We start from the raw sequence: 23,798 nt of genomic DNA, 5'->3' as shown, positions 1-23,798 counted from the left end.
CATCAATAACAGCAATCAGATAGATGAGTCTGGATCAGGGGTGGTGAAGAGGCTAGCGATAAAAATTCAGGAGTTCGCATTTTATAGATGATATTCAAAGAGGACATGTGTGGACGGTCTAGCCTAGAGAGTGAGTCCAGGGAGACCCCAGTATTCATTGGTCAGGACGACCAACAGGGGCAACAAGAAGTTGCTGCCAGAGAAGTAAGGCTGAGAGCAGGAAAGGGTGGTGTTCCAGACACCCAAAGGGGAACAGCACACTTCCAGAAGGAGGACCAAGTGTGACAAAAAAGTGAAAAATCAAGGAAGATAAAAGGTTTCATGAGCATCTGCCTAGCGGTAGAAAAAGCCTCACTGAAGGAAACAACACAAAATTCTACTAGCTTCAGAATGGATAAATTAAAGTTTGAATATCACACAAGAGTAAAAGTGAAAGAACTACACACACTAGCACAGGTATTTCTCAAAAACATATTGATGAGCAAAAAAAGCACACCATAAAACACTACCATTGGAAGAATCTCATTTGTATAATTTCCAAAACAGGTAAACCTACACAGCTTATGGTTAGGGGCAAAATTATAAATAAAAGCAAGGTAATAATTCAACATGAAATTCAGGATAGAAGTTATCTGCAAGATGGGGAGAGGTTATCCTGCAAGGAAAAAGCCAGATGGCATCAGAGAAGGGTTTACGGCAGCTAGTTTTAGGATCCTGATAAAGTTAGGTGGTGATGATTTTATTACTGTAAAGTGCATATATACACTCTGGTCACTGTTTTTCTGGTGGAATTTATTTCACAATTCAGACATTTAAAGGAAATGGAATAATCGAGATAATACTGTGTTTATAAAATACATATAACAAACACCAAGAAGCACTATGCAATTTAAAAGCAACAATGAAGATTAACATAGAAACAGCCTTTGACAGAATAAGCAATGTGAGAATCGGAAGGAAAGTCATGTTCTTTCTTGAACTTGTGGGCTTTGGGTTAGTGTGCACATATACAAATGAAAGTATCTGGAATTGGTTTTCAAATCTGGCTTAGTTATAGGCTTAATTTAAAGATAACTGGAATGAGCGACATTTCCATTATATCAAATCCTTATCGCCCTTACCTTTAGATCACAAACACGTAGGCAGAAGGGAACTTCTGCTAAGACTGTAGTATTTATGTACTGAGAACGCTGACTTACCAAACAACAGGTATGCTACAGCTACTGTTTTAACTATGTCATTAAATTCTATTTTAAGTAAAATCAAAACTGGTATCATTACAACAGAATAGCAACTTGATCCATAATTATTTTCTCATCCTTGCCAGCTATTGGAAAATAGAATTGTATGACTTTCTCTTCCAGCAATTTGCCTAGTATTCAGAGAGAGAAAATGCAGGGGCATTGAAGCAACAGGAAAATAAAATCATACCAGAGAGGGGAAACTTTCATTTCTAATTTTTGAAATAAAACTTTTTATTTTGAGATAATTACAGATTCACATGCAACTGTAAGAAATAATAAAGAGTGGTCTCCTGTACCCTTTACCCAACATCTCTCCTTGGTTATATTGTGCATACCTATAATATGTCACAACTAGGATATCAATGTTGACACAGTCAAGATAAATTTTCATCATTGTGGGTCTCCTCTATGTTGATTTTATAGTGTTATAAAAATGCTATGAGTTACAGGCTGGTGACAGCATGTGTTTTGCAAGGAATCATGTGTGAATAATTCAGGAAGAATATAAATGACTATGACACAGATACTGGCATTCGGGTTCTTATTTTGGCATCTTCAATTCCCCTTTCAACTGAGTATATGAACTAGTTTAAAATGTGCCTCAAGTCTTCTTATCACTTCTTCCTTCTTCCATTCTACAAAGTAGCGAGCATATGATGATATATATTTCATGGGAGAAAGAGGAGGAAGCACACATTTTCTCTTACCATCTCTCTTACCATCTCAAATGCTTAAAAGCAAAAATGCTAAAATCTCCCCACCATGAATCAAAATACTTCTTTCCATGTTCATGCCATTTCAGGGCTATTCAGAAGGAGTTTATTTCTAGAGTCTCATACGATAGTTCGGTCTTCTTGCTTGCCAAGCTGAGGACTCAATCATAAGGATAAGCTTTCTGCCTGGCAAGCTTCCGGACAGCTCACGACCCAGAACTGGAAGTTAGCTCCAGTTCTAACTTCCCATCCCTGACTCACATGATTGCTGCAGCAAATTGGCTGCACATATGTTGTATTTTATGCACAAATGGGTCCATATGTTTGAGCCACTCAATAGCGACATGACCAAGCACATACTAAACAGCACTTTGCTTAAAAAATAAAAAACAACTTGGAAACCTTGAGACCTAGAGTGTCACCAAGTTTGAAATTTCGAAACAGGGGAAATGGCAGCACTGGTTCAGAATGGGAGTTTTCAAACTCTGGGTTTCTTGGAGGATATGAGTCAAGGGGAAAAAAGAGAAGGCTTAGGTGGGCAAGCTCCAATCTCTACAATCATACTTCAAGCAGAGTAGACAGACATTGTCTGTCTACTAAACAAACTTTAAGCCACAATTCTGAGAAGGTGTAGGGTGCTGTGTGGACCAGCCCCAGGCTCTAGTCACTTAGTGTTTTGTAGCATTGCTGCTCAGTCCCTGGATACCCACCTGCTCGCTCTCTTTCACTTGATATCACCCAAAAGAATGGACATGAAAGGGGCAGTGAGACCTCATAAGCTCACAGATTTAAAGAAACATAAAAATCAGTTAGTGTCTGAAGTCCTGAAGAGTATCTTCAACTAGTTCAAGTATAAACCAGAACAAAGATCCACGCTTTTTGTTTCTGGTCTTATACAGCTACATTCTGAAGAAATTTTAACTCTCTAGAGATTTTATACAACAGATTTATGTAAGACACTTTGCATTGTATAATCAACTTTTCCAAAAGGAAGAGAAAAACAAAAAGCTACCATTTTAAAACATAAATTTAAGTTAAAAAAATGAACTGTTTCAAGGATAAAGTTCAATGTAACAAACATAATGTGATTTATGAGGGTATCCTCAGAAAATAATATATCAGTTATTCTCGTTTGAAGTCATTTTTTTTTGGTGGGGGGAGGTAATTAGGTTTATTTATTTATTTATGTTTAGAGGAGATGCTGGGGATTGAACCCAGGACCTCATGCTTGCTAAGCATGTGCTCTACCACTTGAGCTATACCCTCCCCCTATGTATCAGTTATTCTCTGCTTCATTACACATGCTATAGTTAAAGAAGAAAACCTTACTGTGTGTTAATACATCGTGCACACTTACCTGGGTACTGAAGTTAACTGACATCATGAGTCCTGTCCCAGAGTCTCTGGCCACCTGCAAACTGATTACAGTGGCCTTCTTATGAGCCGCTGGCAGCCGAGAACCCACAGAGAAATACACGAGGCTTGGAGGTTTATCACTCTGTGAGAAATTAATCTGTGCAAATCTGGCACTATTGTTTATGGCTGCTCCAGTAGTTACTTCATACAGTTCCACAAAAAAATGCATTTCAACTCGAGGTATCTGACAATGAGGAAAAAGAAAAAAATAAAGGATGATTACTAACAGAAAAAAATTAAGGATGATTACTAACAGATTTCTATTTTAAGATAATTCTGTTATCAAGAAATAGTATTATTCATATGCATTATTATAGAAATAAACATACATCTAGAGATACATTCTGTATAATTACAGAATTAAATTCTGATAGATTACCATGAGATTTATTTTTTCGGTCTCTTTAAGAACACCTTTACTCTTTGGGTGAGCTTATTAGAAAATCAGTGTCAGGAGATGATCTTTGTATATGTCAATAAATAAATAAAAGGCTACATAAAATTCACACAGTGAAATGTTATCTAGTAGTCAAAAGGAATGAATTATTTCAATATTTTTCAACAAGGATGGATCTGAAAACATAATGAGTGAAAAAATTCAAGCTGTATGAGGATATGAATGGCATGATATAATAAATGTAAAATTTTTAATTACATAAAGCTTATGACATATTGTTAATGGATTACATATTTATTTAAAAAGTTAAAAAGAAAACAAAACACATGACAGAAGTGATCTCAGGTGAAGGGGTGGCAGTGAGGGTAGGGCAGGGCATGCAGCTGGAGAAACACTGGGGATAAGAGGGGAAGGGAGCTTCAGCTTTGTAAGGTTTTATTTTCAAAAGGCTTGATTTCCATAAATATGACCAAATATTGATAACAGTTAATTTAGTAATTTTATGTATTTTGCAAAATTTCCCGAATTTTAGTATCAAAGAAATCTAGTTTGTTGGATATAATTTTCTCATGTTTTACCTCAGTTCTTCCACAACAATCTCAAATAATTTATTTTCTGAAGCCTGAATTCAAATTTATAAAATACTTTCAATCACCTGTTTCTACTTGTTTGCTCTGACACAATAACCTAAGAATTTAGCAGCACTGTTAGCTTCCTAGCATAACTCAAAGAAGCTAAGCTGATGCATTTTTCAACTGCATGCGTCACTGTCTAATGTGATACAATGCATCATTTTTAATCTATCAGCAAGGGGGCCTTATTCATTACTTGTTTTGTGATCATTTTAATGAGAATTCTTATGTCCTGAAGTAATCCAACAAACTCTTTTGTTATTATTTAAAAATGAGTCATATCTTAGTAGCACAGTGAATGAATTTAATCTCCTTTTATTGTCTGAAGAAACATACTTAGCTTTCCTGGGGTATATATTATTCTTTACTTTTGCTGATCACCACTCAGTGAATATTGAAATAAAGGTAAACATACTCTTTCTGCTTTTAAGAAGCTAAATTTGGCAAATACAATGAACTGAAGCACTAGGGAAGTGTAGGTAACTATATTCAAGAACTATTATTCCCTAATGACCAACAAGCCTGAATTCACAGTAGTTTTATTTAACTAAGGATTTCAGTATATTACAATCCAACGTAGATTCTTATATTTTTCAGTATAATATTTCTTCTCAATGTGATGATGATTAAAACATTAAACACTTTGAGTCAAAAGAATATGTTATAATCTAAGAAAGGAACCATTTAAAATTGAACAGTGTGTAGATTAGGTGCCAACACATAATTAGAAGAGACAAAAGGAATCTTCCAGTCTTACAACAAAATACTCTATTCAAATAATATGCCTGAAGTATCCTGGGAAGGCATAACTTACAGATCACATCTGAACCTCTCTAGATCTAAATCTGACTGTAGACTTCACAAGAATTCAAGTTCCTTTCCTAGTTAGGCCAGCAGCATTCCAAGATGATCTTTGCCCAAGATAAAACGATATTTCTTGCGCCCAGATCTGCTCAGAAGCAAGGTAATCATGAAACAATATCTTTAATATTTTTTCAAAATATTTGCAACAAATTTTAAACAATTTGTCTAGTAAACAGACTTCGTGGGTTAAGAAGTGCATCTTAAGTTAATTAACTATGACCTTTATATATTTTGCTAATATAGAACCGCAAGATAGAACCCATAGAACCATGAGACTCCCCACCACGGAAAGGGCAAATGGACTGGAATTCAAAAGACGAGTTCTAATCTTTGCCGAGTAATTGACTTGGGAAAGTTACTTAAATTCTTCCTAACTTGAAAATAAAAACTGGATAAAGAAGCTGTGGTATATTTATACAATGGAATACTGCACAGTGATTAAAAAAAAAAGAATAAAACAATGCCATTTGCAACAACATGGATGGACCTGGAGATTGTCATTCTAAGTGAAGTAAGTCAAAAAGAGAAAGAAAAATACCATATGATATCACTCATATGTGGAATATAAAAAGAAAAAGAAAAGAGGACACTAATGAACTCATTTACAAAACAGAAAGACTCGCAGACATAGTAAACAATCTTATGGTTACCAGGGGAAAGGGGGTAGGAGGGGATAAACCTGGGAGTTTAAGATTTGCAAATGTTAACCACTACATATAAAAATAGAAAAAAAAAAAACAGATTTCTTCTGTATAGCACAGGGAACTATATTCAATATCTTGTAATAACTTTTAATGAAAAAGAATACGAAAATGTATATAAGTATACATATGCATGACTGGGACATCATGCTGTACACCAGAAATTGACACACTGTAACTGACATATCTCAATTTAAAAAGGGGAAAAAATTAAAGTATTGAATAACTATAGGGATGATAATTTAAGACATGAGGCAGTAGAAAAACTTCAAGTTGAGCATCTGGAGACTGCACTGAATTTAGGAGAAACCACCATATATCGGTGGTTAAGTCTATGGCGAAAAGCCTTGTGTTTGCTGTGTTGTGCTGTTGTGCTGTAACGCCCCAGCACTGCTGCTGATGTGCTACTACTCAAGTCACTGAACCGTCTTGGTCTCTATTCCCACCCATTCTGAATAGTAATACCAACCCTTTCTTAGGAAGGACCAACTCCTCGCTAAGCACCATGCAAAACATCTCTCATTTATTATCTCATTTAATCTAACAGCCCTGTTATTAACCTCATCAAATCTGGAAAGCTCAGGTAAGCTAAGCAACTTGTCTAATGTCACCCAGCTAATTAGTGGAAGAGCTAAGATTTGCACCCAGGTCTTCTATCATCAGAGCCCAAGCTCTTAACCACCATACTGTATTTTCCAGAATAAGGTCAGTATCCTTGAAGTCCTTCCTTTGATTAAAAAAATGAAGAGATGGTTCTTAGGTCAAAAGTCAAAGAGCACTGTTGTGCTGCTCTGCTGGGATGTCCAAATAATCTCGCAAATTCCACTACAAAAGAATGCAGACACAGAACCAGCCACAGGTGTATCCCTAAGTACCAGTTTATCAGACATGAAAAGAAGACTACGATCTCTTGCCTCTTTTGAAATTTCCTCTTACTAAAACTGGAATGTGGGTAACTCTAGTCTATACCTTACCTTTTAACAGCTGGGAAGACAATGAGAGCAAAAAGCCTTGAAAATTAGCTGTTTCTCAGGATGCAGAAGAAAACTCAACTCTCTGATTTAAACATTAAATTAGAAGGAGAAATAAAGAGATGAAACCAAATTCTTTCTCCCGCCTAACTGAAACTATCGGGATGTGGGCTCAGTAGCATTTCCCTAGTTAGGAGAAAGAAAATACACAGTTAGCATCCTCTGACTGCCTACCACATTCTCTTATTCTTTAATTATAAGACCTCTGGTACCTGGGAATTCTTAGTAGTCTCCTGCAAGGAGAGTGAGCTCAGAGGAAGCAATCTCTTCTCCCACCTACACTCTAACTTTCCTCCTTTCCTTCCTTCCAGCCTGTCCAAGAGCACCCCTGTTTGGCTCTCCTCTTTTCTCTCTCTCTCCAGCAGGTAGAGACCCCTCCACACAGTATCAATGTGCAGCTTCCTTATCTTTCAGGATCTTTACCCTCTGTACCTGGCTGCTCTACCAATAAGGTATTCCCACTCTATGAAAATTGTTTCCATCCCTTAACACATACGTACATAAAGTCTCACTTTACAAGAACCAGGTCAGCAAAAGATTGATAAAAACATTTACTCAACTAGCAATATAGGACTGAGCTGACTTTGACCTCAAAAGACTTCCTACAATTTTAAGGTTAACATCCATTGTATGAGATAAATGTGTTAGGTCTGGTGAGAACTGTCCAAGATTCTAATTCAACAAAAATTCTGAGATAAATTAATAAATACTAACAAAAACAACAGAATTTTCAATTACTCATGTATGCAACACATTTATGGAGGATGACGGAAAGAATGCAAAGATGAACAAAGCTATGTTCTAATTTTCAAGCAGCTGAGAGTCCAACAGTCAAGATAAAATATGCACAATTAGTTTTAACCCTGCATATAACCAGTAACTCCCACAAGAAAGGTACAGACACTTCCTTCAAAAACTTAGAGAATTAAGAATTCTAACTGAAGATATCATGGGAGACATACTGGAGGAAGTGGTATTTTGATCAGTCTTTAAGGGAGAGTTAAGAAATGTGCAGTTGTGGAGGTGGAGGAAGGCATAAGATTATTTGGACAAATGCAGAGAGGAGGATTTAAGTGTTTTCAAGTAGAATTACACAGCCAAATATTTTTAAATATTGAAATTTCAGTTCCTTTTTTTCAGTGCAATAGAAAGTATTAGTTGCTAATGAAACTGCCACTCAAGAAATGTAAAATAAAATAATATAACACATTATCAAAAAATCAGTGGGGACTCAATATTTTAAAAAACACATTTTCTAGCTCCGTCACTAGCAAGATGGCTCATAGCAGCACCACCTGTGTGAACTGCCAACTTTCATGCATATCTCCAGTACCTAGATTCAGATCTCTGAAATGCTTGCTGGCAGAAGAAATCAAGTCTTAAGCCAATAGTTGTTTGGATGTCTTAGAGCAAGAAAAATCAAGATGGCTCTAGAACATGTTATTGCTATGGAGCACTTAAGCTTTCAGAGGTTTATAAAGCAATATGAAAAGACAAAAGATCAGCTTAGTAAGTCTTTCAGTGGCCATGACATGAATATTTGAGTGGCAAAGAGAAAAGGATTTAGTAAGCACTTAAAATTAGTTGAATTTGCATCTATAATGGTACTTAAAGAAGAAACGTTATTGTAGTATATCAAAAAGTGGTTATAATGAAACAAAAGTGTGACTGTAATAGTGTGTACTTAATATTTTATTAATTTTAATATGTAGGAGAACGTTAACATATCAAGACAGGTATGTTTTTTATTAAGTATATGTTCATTTACTAAGGAATGATAAAACTTCTCTTTGTAAGTAGGAAAGGGTTAATTAATTTTAAAAATTCATAAGATAATTATTCCTAGAAAAAGTAAGAATTGTACTAAGAATAGGAATAAATTATTAGGACCTATAAACCACATACAAATGAAGATGAAAACAAGCCAGAAGTTAGAGAGTACTGGTGGTCACACACAAGCTGAAAGATGATGCAGTTGTATGTTTGTTCCAGTGTAACAGAAGAAATGAGCCACAGAGCTGCACTAAGGTCACAGATTTGTTATCTCATCTCTTATGAGAAAAAGCCTCTAGGTTGTCCTCCTAAATATAACAAGATAGTAACAAGGTAGGCACGTCTTTCCAATACCACTAACAGACCAGCTCCAAAAGTAACAGGGCAATGGTTAAGGTAAAGTGGGCACTGCAAAATTTAAAGAACAACTCATTCTGGGGAAAACACAAGGTATTGAAAAAACTAACCTACAAAGCATGAACTTAGAAAACACGCTGATCTAACAAGTGAAGTCATAAAATGGATTCCAATCAGACAATCAGTAATTCCCATTTGAAACAGCTCAGGAAGAGAAAGAGGACCCATGGTCCCAACAAAGAACAAAGTGGTGATAAGCAAGGGCGTGTAAGCTCAGGGATCTGAAACAGTATTATTCCTCTTCTGGAACCAATAAAATTACTGCAACTCCAGCAACATATGAAAATACGTATAACTGTAACCTTACAGAAGATCAATATAACTGTTTCAATAATTCTCAGAAGTGAAAAAACAAGTAGAGAAAAAATTCAAAAAAGAGTTAAATCTACAGGGTTGTTATTTAGAATGGGTTAAAATATAATCATAAGTTTGGAAATAATTGTACCTGTGCAACAAATTTTTCTGCTGTTTGAAGTGTTTGGCATGTACAAAGAAACCATGATACTTTTGAACGTTCATCATATAATGGCTAGTTTTCGTATTAAATGTTTGAGTTTAAGAAATTAAGCAGTAGACAAAGAACGAGGACTACTGAGTGCTCCTTAGGCATTAAAGTATCATAGAACAGTCATTTAAAAAAACCACACACCACTACAAAATAACTAAAGCTCTACTAGGTCATCGGTGACCAATACCATTTGAAAAATGCAGATTCCCTTAGAAAGAGAGGGGCACGCCTGGCTCCTGGGTGCCACGTGCAACATGAACCCTCAGAAATTTATCCAAAGGCTCCCCAAGCACGGGCTCTGTACTTTTTTGGTAGACTAAAACAAACTCTAAATGAATGGTAAATGAGAGAACTTTCTTTTTATGGATGAAATCTATGGATATAACATGATGTGGCCAAATCTATGGATATGATAAAAGCAAAAAACTGAACATTCAGTCTATTTAGGCTGAAAATGACTCAAAGGATCATTCACACAATGAGCAAGTGGGCCAGGAAGAATCTTGGAAATGACAAGGAACAGAAAGGAGAAAACTGATGAGCTTCTTTATTATTGCTATTGAGATATAGTTGGTGTATAGCATCATATTAGTTTTAGGTGTACAACTTGATGAGCTTATTTACAAAAATTCACAATGTAATGAATTCTAAGTGTGAAGTCTGTTGTCCACCAAAGAGATTTAGATGCTATGGCTAGGTGAGATACAAAGAATCTCCACATAACCAACGTGTAAGCTTCAACAAAGTGGCTTTAAAATTACTAATTCTAAAGAAATATAATCAGAAGTTGACAACACTGTGTCTCATTGTTTCTTACCTTCCCTGGTTTGAGCTCAATGGTGATAAAGCACTCTGTTTGACTCCTGGTACAGATCGTGGCCCCTGACACAGACAGAAGTTCATCCATCAGGTTCACACCATCTTTCTGGAGCACAGTGACTGATTTGTTAAACGTGACTCGCCAAAAGACCTTGACATCTTCAAAAGCTCTAGGAACAAATCAAAACCTATGCAAATGCAGTCACAGAGTGCATTACTCCTGCAGCTAAGACCGAATGTGTTACCACTGTACCCAAGTGTACCTCTTCATCCAAACCACGGGACTTACTTTCTCACTGATAATGCTGAAAATAACCAATTCTCCCCATTGCAGCTAAGAAATTAAAGCCAGAGTTTACGTGGCATTGTTTGACCACATTCTATCCAATACTGATTAAATATGTATTGAGGTATAATTCCTGATATTATGTATCAGGAATGTGAAAAGAAGTTAACATTTTTCTGCCTATTATGCAACAGAAATACGCTCATTATGCAACATAAATATGAAAATAAAAATTATAGAAAACCTTGCCTTCAAGTAAACATTCTTTTATCTTTTAACAAGAATCCTCCTAAATGAAAAACACTATTGCTAGGAATGGTTGCTACTCTACAAGTAAAGGGCAAGAGATATTGTAAAAGGTAGTATATATACATGTACATGTGTGCATACCAAGTACATGTACATGATGAACATTCAGAAGATGTGTACTATACAGTACTAAGTTGCAAGCAAAATTTTGGTAATCCAGCTCTCCCTAACAGAAAATGGTTGTATATGTGGCATGATCAGAGAATAGTAAATATGATGAAGTGATGACTTATATAATCTGGCATCTGTATGGCACTTTATAAAGTATAAAATGTTCAAGGTAACCCTACATTATGCTCATAAACCAAGTGTAAGTCACAGATTAGGAACTAGAGCATCTGAACACTGACATGCCAAATTCCCCACCACCTTCTTCTATCAGCATTTCATCCTGTCTCTACCATTTTATGAATTCAAATTATACACTGTATAGACACACAGGATATTACATTTCCATATATATTCAAACATACCTGTTTGGCTGCCTTGAGACAATAAGATGCAGTGTGTTCATATCAGCTCCTTCACCCAGCTCTAGTCCACTCTGGGACTCCTCCCTGAATCCTATGATGCCATTGTGAAGATCACTCCCTGAAAAGAAAAATAGAGAATTACAAACTTGAAAGTATAACAATGAGTTTAAGCTGGAATGAACTTAGGGCCCACACTACACTGAAATAATCACTCAAAAATCTTGCCAACATACAAGCGAGCTTCTCACATGAGAGAAATACCAGTCAACGGCTCCTGCTGCTTTTCATTTCTCAGTGACCCAGGTTTGCAAAGTGATCCTAAAACCAATCAGCCTCAAAACCCACCTGTACCCCTCACCCTGGAACTCCTGAGGTTTCACGTAGGCAGTACTTCTGTAAGAAAACAGAAACCCACTGAACTGTCCCAAAGAGGGAGAGCTAGTGGTCACCAGCCCCTACTTCACAGGTCTGAAGCGTGAGCAACATGGAGCCAGCAGCTCAGGGTCGTGCGCGTGACTGACCGCTTTCATCCCGGGGTCTCGTGTGTGTTCTGTCTCAGCCAGACTGCCCATCCTCACCCTCAGCACTGAACCACTATGAAAAGCCAAGTGAGATGATGGGAACATTGCAGACAGAGTAAAGAAACTCAGGGTACACAACATGCAAAAGTGCTGGTGACACTGTCAGGTAAATTATATCACGTGACACCAAGAGGAGTCAATCACTTGCTGTGTGTGTGATGCCACGTGTTATGTAGGGAAGGTAAACATTAGGGAACTTCGTCGAGGCTCAACTGACTGATGAGTTAGGCTCAGAGCTGATAAATGGGAATTTGCCTGGAGAGTTAGGCTCAGAGGTGATAAGTGGGTAGGCACCGATATGCTGTACTGGTATAGTACTGGCATGCCATACTGGTATGTGCTGGTATGCCCAGCTGACTGAGGAGCACTTCCATTTCAGCTGGACCACAGCTGCTGTCCTGAGTCCCTAAAGAACCCTCTGCCACCATCCTAACCAATGTAAGATTTTCCTATGATCTAGTAACTAACAGGGTAATATTTGGGACAGCCAAAAGCCTCCAGCAACCAATGTGATTGGTCTCTGCCTCTGCCAAACAAACTGCTAAATATTTTGACTGTCAGCTCTGGTCTTATTTAAGCTATTGTAATGAAATATCTGTGTCATGGAATTGGGGGAGGAGGCTGCTCAGTGCCAAAACAATTTTAATAGAAATACAAAGACGGCATTAAGCTATTGTGACTCAAAATCAGTAAATAACTTGGAGAACAGAATTCACAATATTCGATAAACTGGAGGAATAAAAATAAATGAAAATTCGAATTGGTGTAAATTTACAGAGTAACACAAATGGCACACTGCTAGGTGTAGAAGGAATTACACAATTGTAAACTTATGACTGAATTGTAACTGAATGGCCAAAATAAAATTCTAGGAAGTATCAAATCCTAAAAGTGGATCATAAACATATTTATTCTAAAAATTTCCTTTTTTAAAAAAAGAAACATAAGGCAAAGATACTAAATGATTTAATCAACATCTCTTAATTAGTGGCTGAGCTGGGTCAAAAATATAGGCTTCCTAATTTTTAGTTTTCTTTCCATTATACTGTTTTATAATAGCATCATCAGAAACTCCAAAATACTGTGTAGAACTCATAAATGTCTGCATAAAAGAGCAGAGTAGGCAAGACTCCTACATGACAATGCCTTGTCAATACTCTAATTAGTATAAGGTATTGACAAGTTGAGCTCATCCACTTAAAGAAATACAGTATGATTTCAGAGGAAAACTGCAAATTATCACTAAAAAATTTTATAACATACATGAGGAACTCTTAAAAAAATCACTGACCCATACACACGTACAAAAGTTATATAAACCACACTGGTTCAAAAGGAGAACAGAAGAAAATAGTTTAAATCTATTTTCCAACAAATATAGAGAATTTCTGACAATGCGATCTTAGACTTTGGGATGATTTAGCGAAAGTGGTTAGGAAATTCAAAATGAGGTTTCTAAACAGGATAGGCAATCATGTGTGGATGATTAACTATTTTCCAGAGGAAAAACATGAACTTAAGTATTTTCAAGGCTTACCCTGTATTGTGAAAGTACAGATTTATAGATTGTTCACTGGCTCTGAGCTACATGACATTTACAGCCCATTAAATTCTAGCCTGGCACCTCAGAACAACACCATGAGTTCATAACATGGGTTCAAGACATAGGAAAACAGTTTCAATGCTTTACTATCAGTGATTCAAGTAATTCACCCTCTTAAATTTAAGACAGAATGATCTTACTACAAATCCTGTACCACAAAAGTTCATTTTTATCTCCATCATTCCAAAGATATACCTGTGATAACGATCATGGCAAAAGCTGCAAACCCCGCGTCATCCTTTCCCTTCACAATCCGTGCGCCCCCTCGTGGGTCTGTGAGAAACACATAGAAGAATTCCTGTCCCTCAGGCTCGTCATCATCTAAAATTTGAACCAACACATTATGTTCTCTTTCTCCATCTACAAATGTAAGGATAAGGGTTTGCTCTTGAAAATCTTCCTCTTCAGTTGCCCATGTTAGGTTGGAAATCGTAGAGGCGTCAGGAAAGGGCAATGCATTTGGTTCCTTCTGAGCAGACCTTTCACCAAAAGTTTTAACTGTCACACTGACATTGCCAGCAGACCCACCAGTTCTTCGGACAAGAACTTTCGCAGCATTAAACGTGCCATTCTTCACCTCCTCTTCAACGTAAACAATGGGTGGCCCAAGACTAAATGTTCCCCGATCGGACACATCTGCAGTTACAGTGGCCACGTCAGGCTTCTCAGAAGTGGCAGATGTACCAGGAAGGGTGACAAGGCTCTCAGCGGCGGCAGATACACCAGATGCCTCTGTTTCGGTTGGCTGTGGAATGGCAGGTACCTTGGTGGTGTCAGGGTATGCGGGGGAGGAGGTGGCTTCTAGAGGAATGAGAGCTGTGTCAACTGCTGTGGCCACAGTTGTCTTGGTGAAAGAAACATCCATTCCTGCCAGGTCATCATTGTCCAATATTGTGACCACTGCTACACTGAAATCTATATTTAGGCGTGGTCTCCAATCAGCATCGAACTTTTGTAATCCTCTAATTTCTACGGAAGTTAGATTAACATAAAAAATTTCCTCTATCTCAGGAAGCTCATCATTAATCAGAATTATTTCAATATCAGCCTCAGCTTGGAATTTCTGAAAAAGCAGCTCCCCGTTGTGAACAGGCTCAAAGTCTTCCAGTGGCTTTGCCCTTCCTGCAGTTGTCTGATAGGAAACTTTAATAAGATCCCCGTGGAACCCATACAGTCTTTGTACATGTAATCTGATCATCTGTGCATCCTCTGACACGAGGATATTTCTTGAACTAGAGGAAAATTGAAAGACTCCCATTGGTTCAATTTCAGCAACAGTGAAACCTGACCTGGAAAAAAAAAATTAAACCATCAGAGAATCGAAGCAAAACATGAATCCCACTGTAGAGATTCATCTTTCACACAGTTAAGACGCTGCTTGTGAGGGCATCTTAAAAATGACATGCCTTTTCAAATTCTGTCAAGCCCTACTCACTTATTGATGAATACACCAGAACACGAGAAACACAAGAACAGGAGCTGTCATCGCAGGTGGCGGGTCCTCACAAGTGTCAGCAAAGGGAAGAGCTCACAGGGCTCTGGTCTGCTTCTCCAGTCACCCCACAGCAGCCCTCTGAAGGGTCTGAAGCGCCAGGCTCTTTCTTATGATCAGCACACGGGAACCAGAAACTCTCAGGATGCTCTGGATGTCAGCCAGATTTCTTATCTAACCTAATAGCAATAGTTGCCTCTACTAGACGTAAAATCCTTGTTTCTTTCTATCAGCCAGTAATGGGACTATTCTCTCACACAAGTTTTGCTAAAATTTTATACATGAATCGGTGATGACTGAGTGATTTATTCTTAGCTTTTTCGTATGGAGTTCTGTTGTGAGTTACTAGTTATGTTAGAAGTAACAATGGTAGCCTATCAACCTAATCCAGACCATAGACATAATTTCTCCGGCTAACAATTTTTTTTCATCTAAATTTGAATATCTTTCAGGAGGACAGCTCAGAGCTCATCACTCTCTACTGTCAATAGTGGTTAAGAGTTCTGATAGCGGCCAGACAGCCTGGGTTCAAATCACGGATCCAACACTTATTAGCTATGTGACTCTGGGTCCATTATATAATCTATCTGTGACTCACTTTCTTCATCTATAAAGTGGGACTAGCAATCGTATCTATGTCATATGGATGTTGTGAACAATAAGAGTAAGAGTAAACAAATATATATATTTGTTATACCCTTTGCAATGCCTGGCATGGGGTAAGCACTGTAAAACTGTTAGCTATTATTGCTATTGTTAAAAGCATTTGAATTTGCTACCCTGAAATATGTTCTGTGTCCAAACACTTTTTAAATGGTATATGTACAGTATAAAGCCTTATTTGATTCTGCCAACCAACATCTCCCACACGTAAACATGTATACAAACATACTTGAACACACACTGATTTTTCCAACATATTTTTCCCATTTTCCATAAGTAAACTGAAGAACAGAAAATCAAGGAACTTTCCCAAAGTCACACAGCAAGTAAGTGGCAGAGCCAGAACTAAACTGAGGAGTCTGGCTCTAAGATCTGCCCCGTATTCTGATCAATCCCATCTCACATACGAGAAGGGTCAACTGCTTTTGGCCCGAACCTGTGTATCTGCAAATATACCGACGTAAATTACACTCAACAGAACTACTGGTACAAATGACGTAATTATCCTCCTATGATGTCTTATTCTTACTCTTTATCCCTTGGGGAAATCAGGTATTTCTGGCTGCCTTTCAGAAGACATCATGGTTCTTATCATAGGAGATGTCACTCCAGGCCAACATTCTCGAGGTAACAGTCGTGATAAACTCTTCAAGCAAGCAGTGGGCGGTGACTTCGCGAAAGTCAGCCCTCCATGGCATCTCTGGCATGCAGGCCATGTGTTGCTCTACACTAGAGCTGTTTTTGCATCTGCTTCAAGAAGCTTCTGCTTCTCTCTCTTCTTTTTTTTGTTTTTTTGTTTTTTTGTTTCAACTGGTGAATTCCAGCATATTCCTCAGAGACTTTCTTGGCTAAGAATCAAGCTGTTCTTACCGAAGTTGAGCCCCACCGGGGGCACTGCTTTGCACTCCTGAGAGGTGAATAACAAAAGCCTCTAGTCGCCCAGGGCTAGGAAATGTCCACAGCAAGACTCGTTCACTTTCTTCTCCATGGGAAAAGGAAAGACTCCCTGACAGGGAACATGAAAAGGGGAGAAGTGTTTCATTTCTGAGCTCTTCAACTGGGATTCAACTCTTAAAAATGTAGTGAAATATTTTCTTTTCCAAAATTCTATGACAGTCTACAAAAGGTAAAACATTTAAAGTCAGTGGAGGGGGGAGGTAAATAAACCTATAGGAGGGGCTCCCTAGACCACACAAACCGTGCCTTCAACCCCCGTCTGCTTTACAAGGTAAAGGCCAAACCATCTGACAGTTGCATCTCACAGAGCTGATGGGATAACTAAGAACTAAAGTAGCTGGAATAACAATTGCTCTGCTGTCAGAAATATCCAGATGAAGACCCAAATGGATATAAACGCCTGTCTCTTTTGATTACTGCATGGACCACATTAGGTTTTCAGAAATAATTTTAACAAACTCCTCATATATAAACATACTAGTCTGCTTAGTGGCCACTATTTCCAGGTGAGGTATGACGTTTTTAATTTGACTGAATAGTTTCTCTCATTCTCACCAAGCAGCCTGTACAATTCTGACCACTTATATATGAGAGTATTGTATTAGAAAGCAAACAGTTCAGAGTGCAGACAGAGTAAGAGGATCCAAGAAAATCAGTGGACAATGATACATTTCTGAGTCCTATGGGGCAAGTCCTAGAAAAGCGACAACTCACCCAGTTTGGGGGTCATGTTGCCAACAGCGAATTCGGGGACTCCTAACCCAAGAGCATATCCGGCCGCCCAGGAAACCTCGAGAGACCCATACGTGCCTCTCCTAGAAACCACGGCTTGGCTTGTTCCAGCACTGATGTCCGTGAGTAGAAAAGCTGTAGATTCAAATCCAACCTAAGGAAAAACATGCTTAGAATATTTTCTTTCTAAAGGTTCTTGTTTTCTGAAGAATGAGTTAAAAATCAACTCTCTCTTCATTTACACAATATATTTCCTTGTTTTAAAATATATTCAATTAAAGTGTAATGTTTAAGAAACGACATCTGAGATTTGAAAATGTATTCTACTTTATAATTCTGATTGTAGTTTATAGCTCTATTTTTTATCAAGATGTAAACCTTTGAATTAACAATAAAAAGAACTGTAATTATGATTAAATGAAAGCAAAGATTAAAATTACATTTTATTATGATTTGTTCATGGGTCTTTATAGAACTTGATTTCTCTATAACTGAAATTTGACTTCTTTCTAAGATATAATAATAAATTCTTCATTTATGAAGTGAGCACCATGAACTAGATTTTCTATTAAGGTTCTTTTCAGTTATTTGATTCAATTTAATAACTTTTATTGAGGATCAAAAACCTTCAAACATCTTTTTCATCCACATCAAGTAAGATCTTGTTTTAAGGGCAACCTTCCCAGGGAACCCTAGAAGTCACAGATGATTCATAGACGAAATAAGTTCTGGTCAAACAGTAAGAATGAAACCAGATTCCTGGCTTCACATTGTTCTTTAGACAATTCAGTTTACCTCTTTTGGTCCTAATTTCTACAAATCTGGGAGATCACGGGATCAACAGTTCTCTATTAAGATGCACTCTCTCCATTTTAAATTGGGATGGAGAGTTTCAGAAAAGTGTGAGAAGGTGCCACAGGACAGCTTCTGAAGCCACAAAGAAGAAAAAAAAAAACAAAACAAACTTCATTTGACACCAGCCTGGATTCCTACTAAAGTGAGATTTCTGCTTAGCAAGTGCCAAAATGTGTATCTTAAACCATGCCTGCTACATGGCTAGAGCTTGTTTGCAAGTATCCTAGCCACATCTCTCTCTCTCACACGCACACATCACATACAAATACTGGTAAGGAGCAGAGAGGTACTCCAAGGACAGGGATACATCGTGACTGGCCCTTATCCAGCCCTTTGAGGTGACACAGTGTTATGACAACATGTATGGACAAGGAGTAGAAAACAGTTTGCTACACCAAATGAATAGTTCAGTTTGAAAGGAATCCTTTTTACAACAACCTGTTAACAAGAAGATGATAACAAAACTTCAGAGCATTATTAATTCTATACCCTCATTCCCTCTTGAATAGAGGGGCACAGGAAGAAAACAATCCCTCTCAATTATTTTTCATGCTGGTAGATTCCACTTTAGGGGACAAAGCAAGTTCATTTCCTGTGGAGAAGCAGCCCAGAGGGAGCAACCGAAGAGCATTCCGTTAGCGGCCAGGTCTGCCCATACTCCCGCCCCTTCCTCTGCACAGACTCGGCACCGGCATCCTGGGCCAGGCCTGCCCTGGTCAAGCTGAAGGAACTCCCACCTGAGGGAGTAGGATGCATGCTGATACCTCATTATGATTTAAAAATTACACACATAACCACAGCCAGAGATGGCAGCCCTGTCTTGTTCATATATTGACAGAATTGGCCTACACCAGAAGCCAGGCCCTCAAGGTGTTCGCTTTTCTCCCGTGAATTTATCAAGTGAGGAGGAAACGATCTTTCCTAAAATGAACTCAGATAGAAGATTCAAATACTTAGGTGTGACCAAGACACAGGCTCTCACCACTAGCGATCATCTACATCAGTACAAACCTGCCACTGTAAAAACAGCCCCCAAATTAAACATTTACAATGTTAGTAAATGAAAAATATTAATTGACGTTTCATTCTAATTTTAACTATTTGGCATAAAATACCTCAATATTAAACATTCATTATCAAGAAAAAACCTGCAAGTTTTGACTCTAGATGAATGTTATTTTTAAAAATCTACATCTTACATTCAAATTCTGCAAGATCCAAACTTTCTAAAACGTTAAAAAGGAAATACATTTTTCCACCCACTGTCAAAAACTGACAAATTACTTTCATATAGTGTATCCATAATGTTCCCCTTGACATTCACAGGATTACTTAGGTTTAAGGAAATTGTGACTCTTAAGAAATTCTAAGAATCTTAGTCCTTCCTGTAAAAGCTGCCCTCTAGTGGTTCTGGGATAGTACCACACCCAGGGCCAGTTACCTGGGAATTGGCAGCTTTCTCAGGGACTGGAAGGACAGCGGATTTTGCTTCCTGGAGAATTTTTGGCATGCCATAGAAACTTTCACTGACAAGCATCACAGCCACGAGTTGCAAGGTGAAATTAGAGCCCAGTGGTAGGAAGACCTATAAATAAACAGTATCAATAACTTTTTTAGTAGTAAAAAATAATTTTCAAAGGGAAGTATTGACATTTCACATGAGTCATTAGTTCTTGCCTTCTTTTCAGTTTCATCAACATATGCACTTTTCCCCCCATGTTATAAAACAAAGAGCCAGCATGAAAACTTCAGGGCTAAAAGTGACAGTCGTAGAGTATTAAAAAAAAAACACAAATTTGCAAATTCTCCCTCTGTGCCCAAATGACCTCAAGAATGATGGGAACCCCCGTAGTAGTGTTAGTGATGGAATCACACGCCACAGGGATGAAAAGAGCTCACTGGTGAACAGTGTCAGCTCCTGCAATCAGCAAAGTTCACTTCATTCCTTTTCAGGGAATAGGTACTAGTAACTCTAATGACATTTACTCAAAATGGATAATGATTTAGATATACAGATTTTTTGAATATTTTGGACAAGTAAAAATTACTAACGCCATGTATTAGACTACCATATTTTCAAAGTTTTAGAATCCAGTAAAATAAGGAAATCCTGAATCTAAAACCTGCGTTTGCTTTAAACGACTTTTTTGACACTTATATTACGTTTTTCCACAGATATGTTGTTACTGATGATGGAGAGGCCCCCAGTTATCCCATAACCTGGAATATTACTGAAGATTCCATGTATCTCTACTGAATGTAAAAACAACCATTTCTGTGAAATCTGTTCTTCTTTTAAATACAATGTACTGGAACACATATCACACTCCTGAAAGTGTAAAATCTGTACTATAGTGGTTTCAAACATGCAACATGAGAACAGATGTTTTTCAATCAATCTTCATTTTTTTTCAAAATGACATTCACTGAACATGAAGCACAGAGCAAGTGCTAAGGAAACAGAAACAAATCACAGTGTCCTGACTTCAATCACGTGCCTCCCTTCTCTCCTTCCCCATGCGGTTCACTGGCTGGGCGGCTAAGGATTTTTTTTTTAGTTCCTATTGTCTAAAGCATAAAGGGCCAGATGTCAGCTCAAAGCACTCAGTCATTTCTGCCTTCCTGCCCAGCTTCTCTGTTCATAGACCCATCCAGCACACAGACTTGCGCGGTGAGGCAGAACCCCAGGGTGCAGGAAATAAACATTAACATTGAACAGGAATAACCGTGGATTTGGGGAAACGCTGGTTTGCCTACAGAGGAAAAGCAGGCAGACTAATCTGAAAAGGAACACAGAAGTTTTCAGGAGTTGAGCCTGTGTTCTGCCCTTCCATGTCCCTGATCCAGGACTACATCACCAATACGAGTCTACATATTTTCCGTCATTCTTGATGGCGCCTGGGCACAAACAGAATTCACAGTCCCATAATAGCCTGTGCACATCTTAAACACTGCTCCTTCACTTGCTTTTATAACTGGTGTTAAAGGGCCTTCTCCTGCACTCGACCGGGAGCAACAACACGACAACCGGGATTGTCTTTTTCATCGTTGCATCTGCTGGGCTTCTCACAACAGCTGACACATAGTAAGTGCTCAGTAAATATCAGAATAAATGACAACCACGAATATAATCTTATCTTGCTTTCTAACTTACATTCTTTTAAATGCAGACACTTGTTTCTTTAGCATGCCAATGATCCTTATCGTCAGTGAGTACTTCATAAAAGAAGGCTGTGTTAACCAGGGAGGGTAACTGTTCACTCCCTGGTCCTAACGTTAAACCAGCTTCGAGTCTTCCAGTTTTCAGAACCTAATGGAAACTATTCTGTTTCAAGACCCACTTGAAGGTCCTTCTCTGTGGCTGACTTGTTCAAAGTCTTACCTTTTATCAGGAGGGTAGAGCAGGCAGAACTGTCTGTAACTTATAACTAATACCCCAAACTTTAAGGAGCAATGCGTTATATCCAGGGTGTGAGGGGAGAAAGGGACCACTGGAAAAATCTACACCTTGCCCTAAAAAGCCACCTTGGAAGACTAATTCACACAGCAACACCTAATAATCTATGTGCAGTCTAGACTACACACCCTGAAATGCAAGAGAGAGAAGAAACCCACAAAATTTAAATATATTAATGGAAGATATTAATGTGAGCAAATAAGAGGAAGGTCTCATGCATGCATAACTTAGTTAACTTTTATTACTCTGTTAAAAATAGAAATGATAAAAACAAAATAGGGTTCAAAACAGATACAAAGAAATCCAAAGATAACTCAAACAGGAAGTAAGAAAGCTAAGTATCTTTATAAGCTATATCACTAAGCTTTCTAAGCGACACGAAAAGAGGACTACCAACCTTCAAAACGTCCCGGGTACCACCGCCAAGAGATAATCTAAAAGCTAGGCAGGTCACGGGTCTTATTCCATGTGATCACATACTTCAGTTTTCTCATACGCAGTCTGAAACTAATTTGTATTATCTACCTTGTAAAATAATAGCGTAATTTCACTGTGGCATGCCTAACTGTCAAATGAAATCTTGCTATAAAATAGTACAAAACTATTCCTAGAAAAATTAAAGGAATGCCTCCTAGTGTTCATTAGCAGAAATTTTAACCTGAATGTGTTCAGAAGCTGATACTATTTTGACATGTATGAGAAAATGTTTAAAAGTTACCTACTTAAAGCAAACTGTATTTTTAGAACTCCTTTAACTTGTAAGTACAATGATAATCTGGTTACCTTAATCCACCTCTCATTTCCCCAGCTTTGCACTCTTTATTCCAGTCTTGAGAATTTGGGGATACAGGAAATGGATACAGAAACTGATGAAACAAGGTCATGGCACTGAGTCAACTTCCCAAAGAGCTTTAGGGATGTAAGAATAACTATGGAACCCATGGCTCCATGTTTTCCATTTATTAAGCAGCAGAAGTAAAAACGCAGTGCACAAAAAATCAAAAGTTGCATACTAGGTACGAGTTGGTGTAATGTGCTAAAAGACAGCCTATTTTCTATTGATCTTACACTTACATGAAAGTAGGATCATCAATTACTGAGCAGGCTAAACTTTGTGGACTATAACAGGAAAACTGCTTCATTTTTCTCCTCTCACTGCTTTGTGGGGTTTCTTTGCACCACCTTTGGACAATGTTGTGGGCAGATCTCAAAGCTTCTGCTACTTTTAAGAAGGTATACACCAGATCTGTATCAATAAAAACGTACATCTCACATTCAGTTAAAGTTCCCCTGTTTATCCCAGTTTTTCCCCGACCCACGGGTCAAGTTCTACGCTGGGAAAAGGATCACGGTGTGATTTTTCAATCCTCCACTCCCACCTGTGATCTTTCAATCCATCTTCTGGCACTTGCAGGGGAAGAGGATGGTGGCTTTGAGACAGGATGACAAAAATCTTGCCTCACTGCTGTAGCTCTTTCTTGAATAACACTGGCTGAACACCAACAGGCATCCAAATGTTTGACCTTTCATGGAATCAATTCGGGTGTTCATCAAAGACTTCAGAATTCAAGTTTTCACCATCCCTCCACAGAAACGATATACTCTTCTGATGCCCTTTTTGACTGTCTCCTAGCTTCACAATCCACCCTGCAGATCTTTATCAAGATGACTCCAGTCTGGCAACCCTCTGGTACAGACTTTCTCAACCATGAGATAACTAATCCCCATTGCTATAATGCTTCCCACATATGAAGTAAATTACCTTCTCTCCTATGCACCTGGAATGACACTAGTTATCCTCCTGGGGGGATCAAGACAAAGAGTCACTTAAATCACTTTCAAATCACTGGGTCAGACTGAGAAAGACTGCTAGGT

The 23,798-nt window shown here is 38.1% G+C and overlaps 1 protein-coding gene across 1 annotated transcript in view; it reads right to left on the bottom strand.

Annotated features, from left to right (window-relative positions):
* Positions 1–23,798, bottom strand: part of ADGRV1 (adhesion G protein-coupled receptor V1) — a 471,409-nt gene that overhangs the window by 262,393 nt on the left and 185,218 nt on the right. Inside the window, exons 71-77 of the mRNA XM_032475997.1 lie at positions 19,908–20,051; positions 17,594–17,765; positions 16,793–16,928; positions 13,963–15,056; positions 11,584–11,701; positions 10,514–10,685; positions 3,315–3,557 (exon numbers count right to left, since the gene is read on the bottom strand). Coding sequence (XP_032331888.1) covers positions 3,315–3,557; positions 10,514–10,685; positions 11,584–11,701; positions 13,963–15,056; positions 16,793–16,928; positions 17,594–17,765; positions 19,908–20,051 — 2,079 coding nt within the window. The remainder of the gene's footprint in view (positions 1–3,314; positions 3,558–10,513; positions 10,686–11,583; positions 11,702–13,962; positions 15,057–16,792; positions 16,929–17,593; positions 17,766–19,907; positions 20,052–23,798) is intronic.

This window comes from Camelus ferus, chromosome 3 (assembly GCF_009834535.1).
Source record: "Camelus ferus isolate YT-003-E chromosome 3, BCGSAC_Cfer_1.0, whole genome shotgun sequence".
NCBI lineage: Eukaryota > Metazoa > Chordata > Mammalia > Artiodactyla > Camelidae > Camelus > Camelus ferus.
The sequence above is the reverse complement of the archived record's forward strand: the minus strand, read 5'-3'. Positions and strand labels throughout refer to the sequence as shown.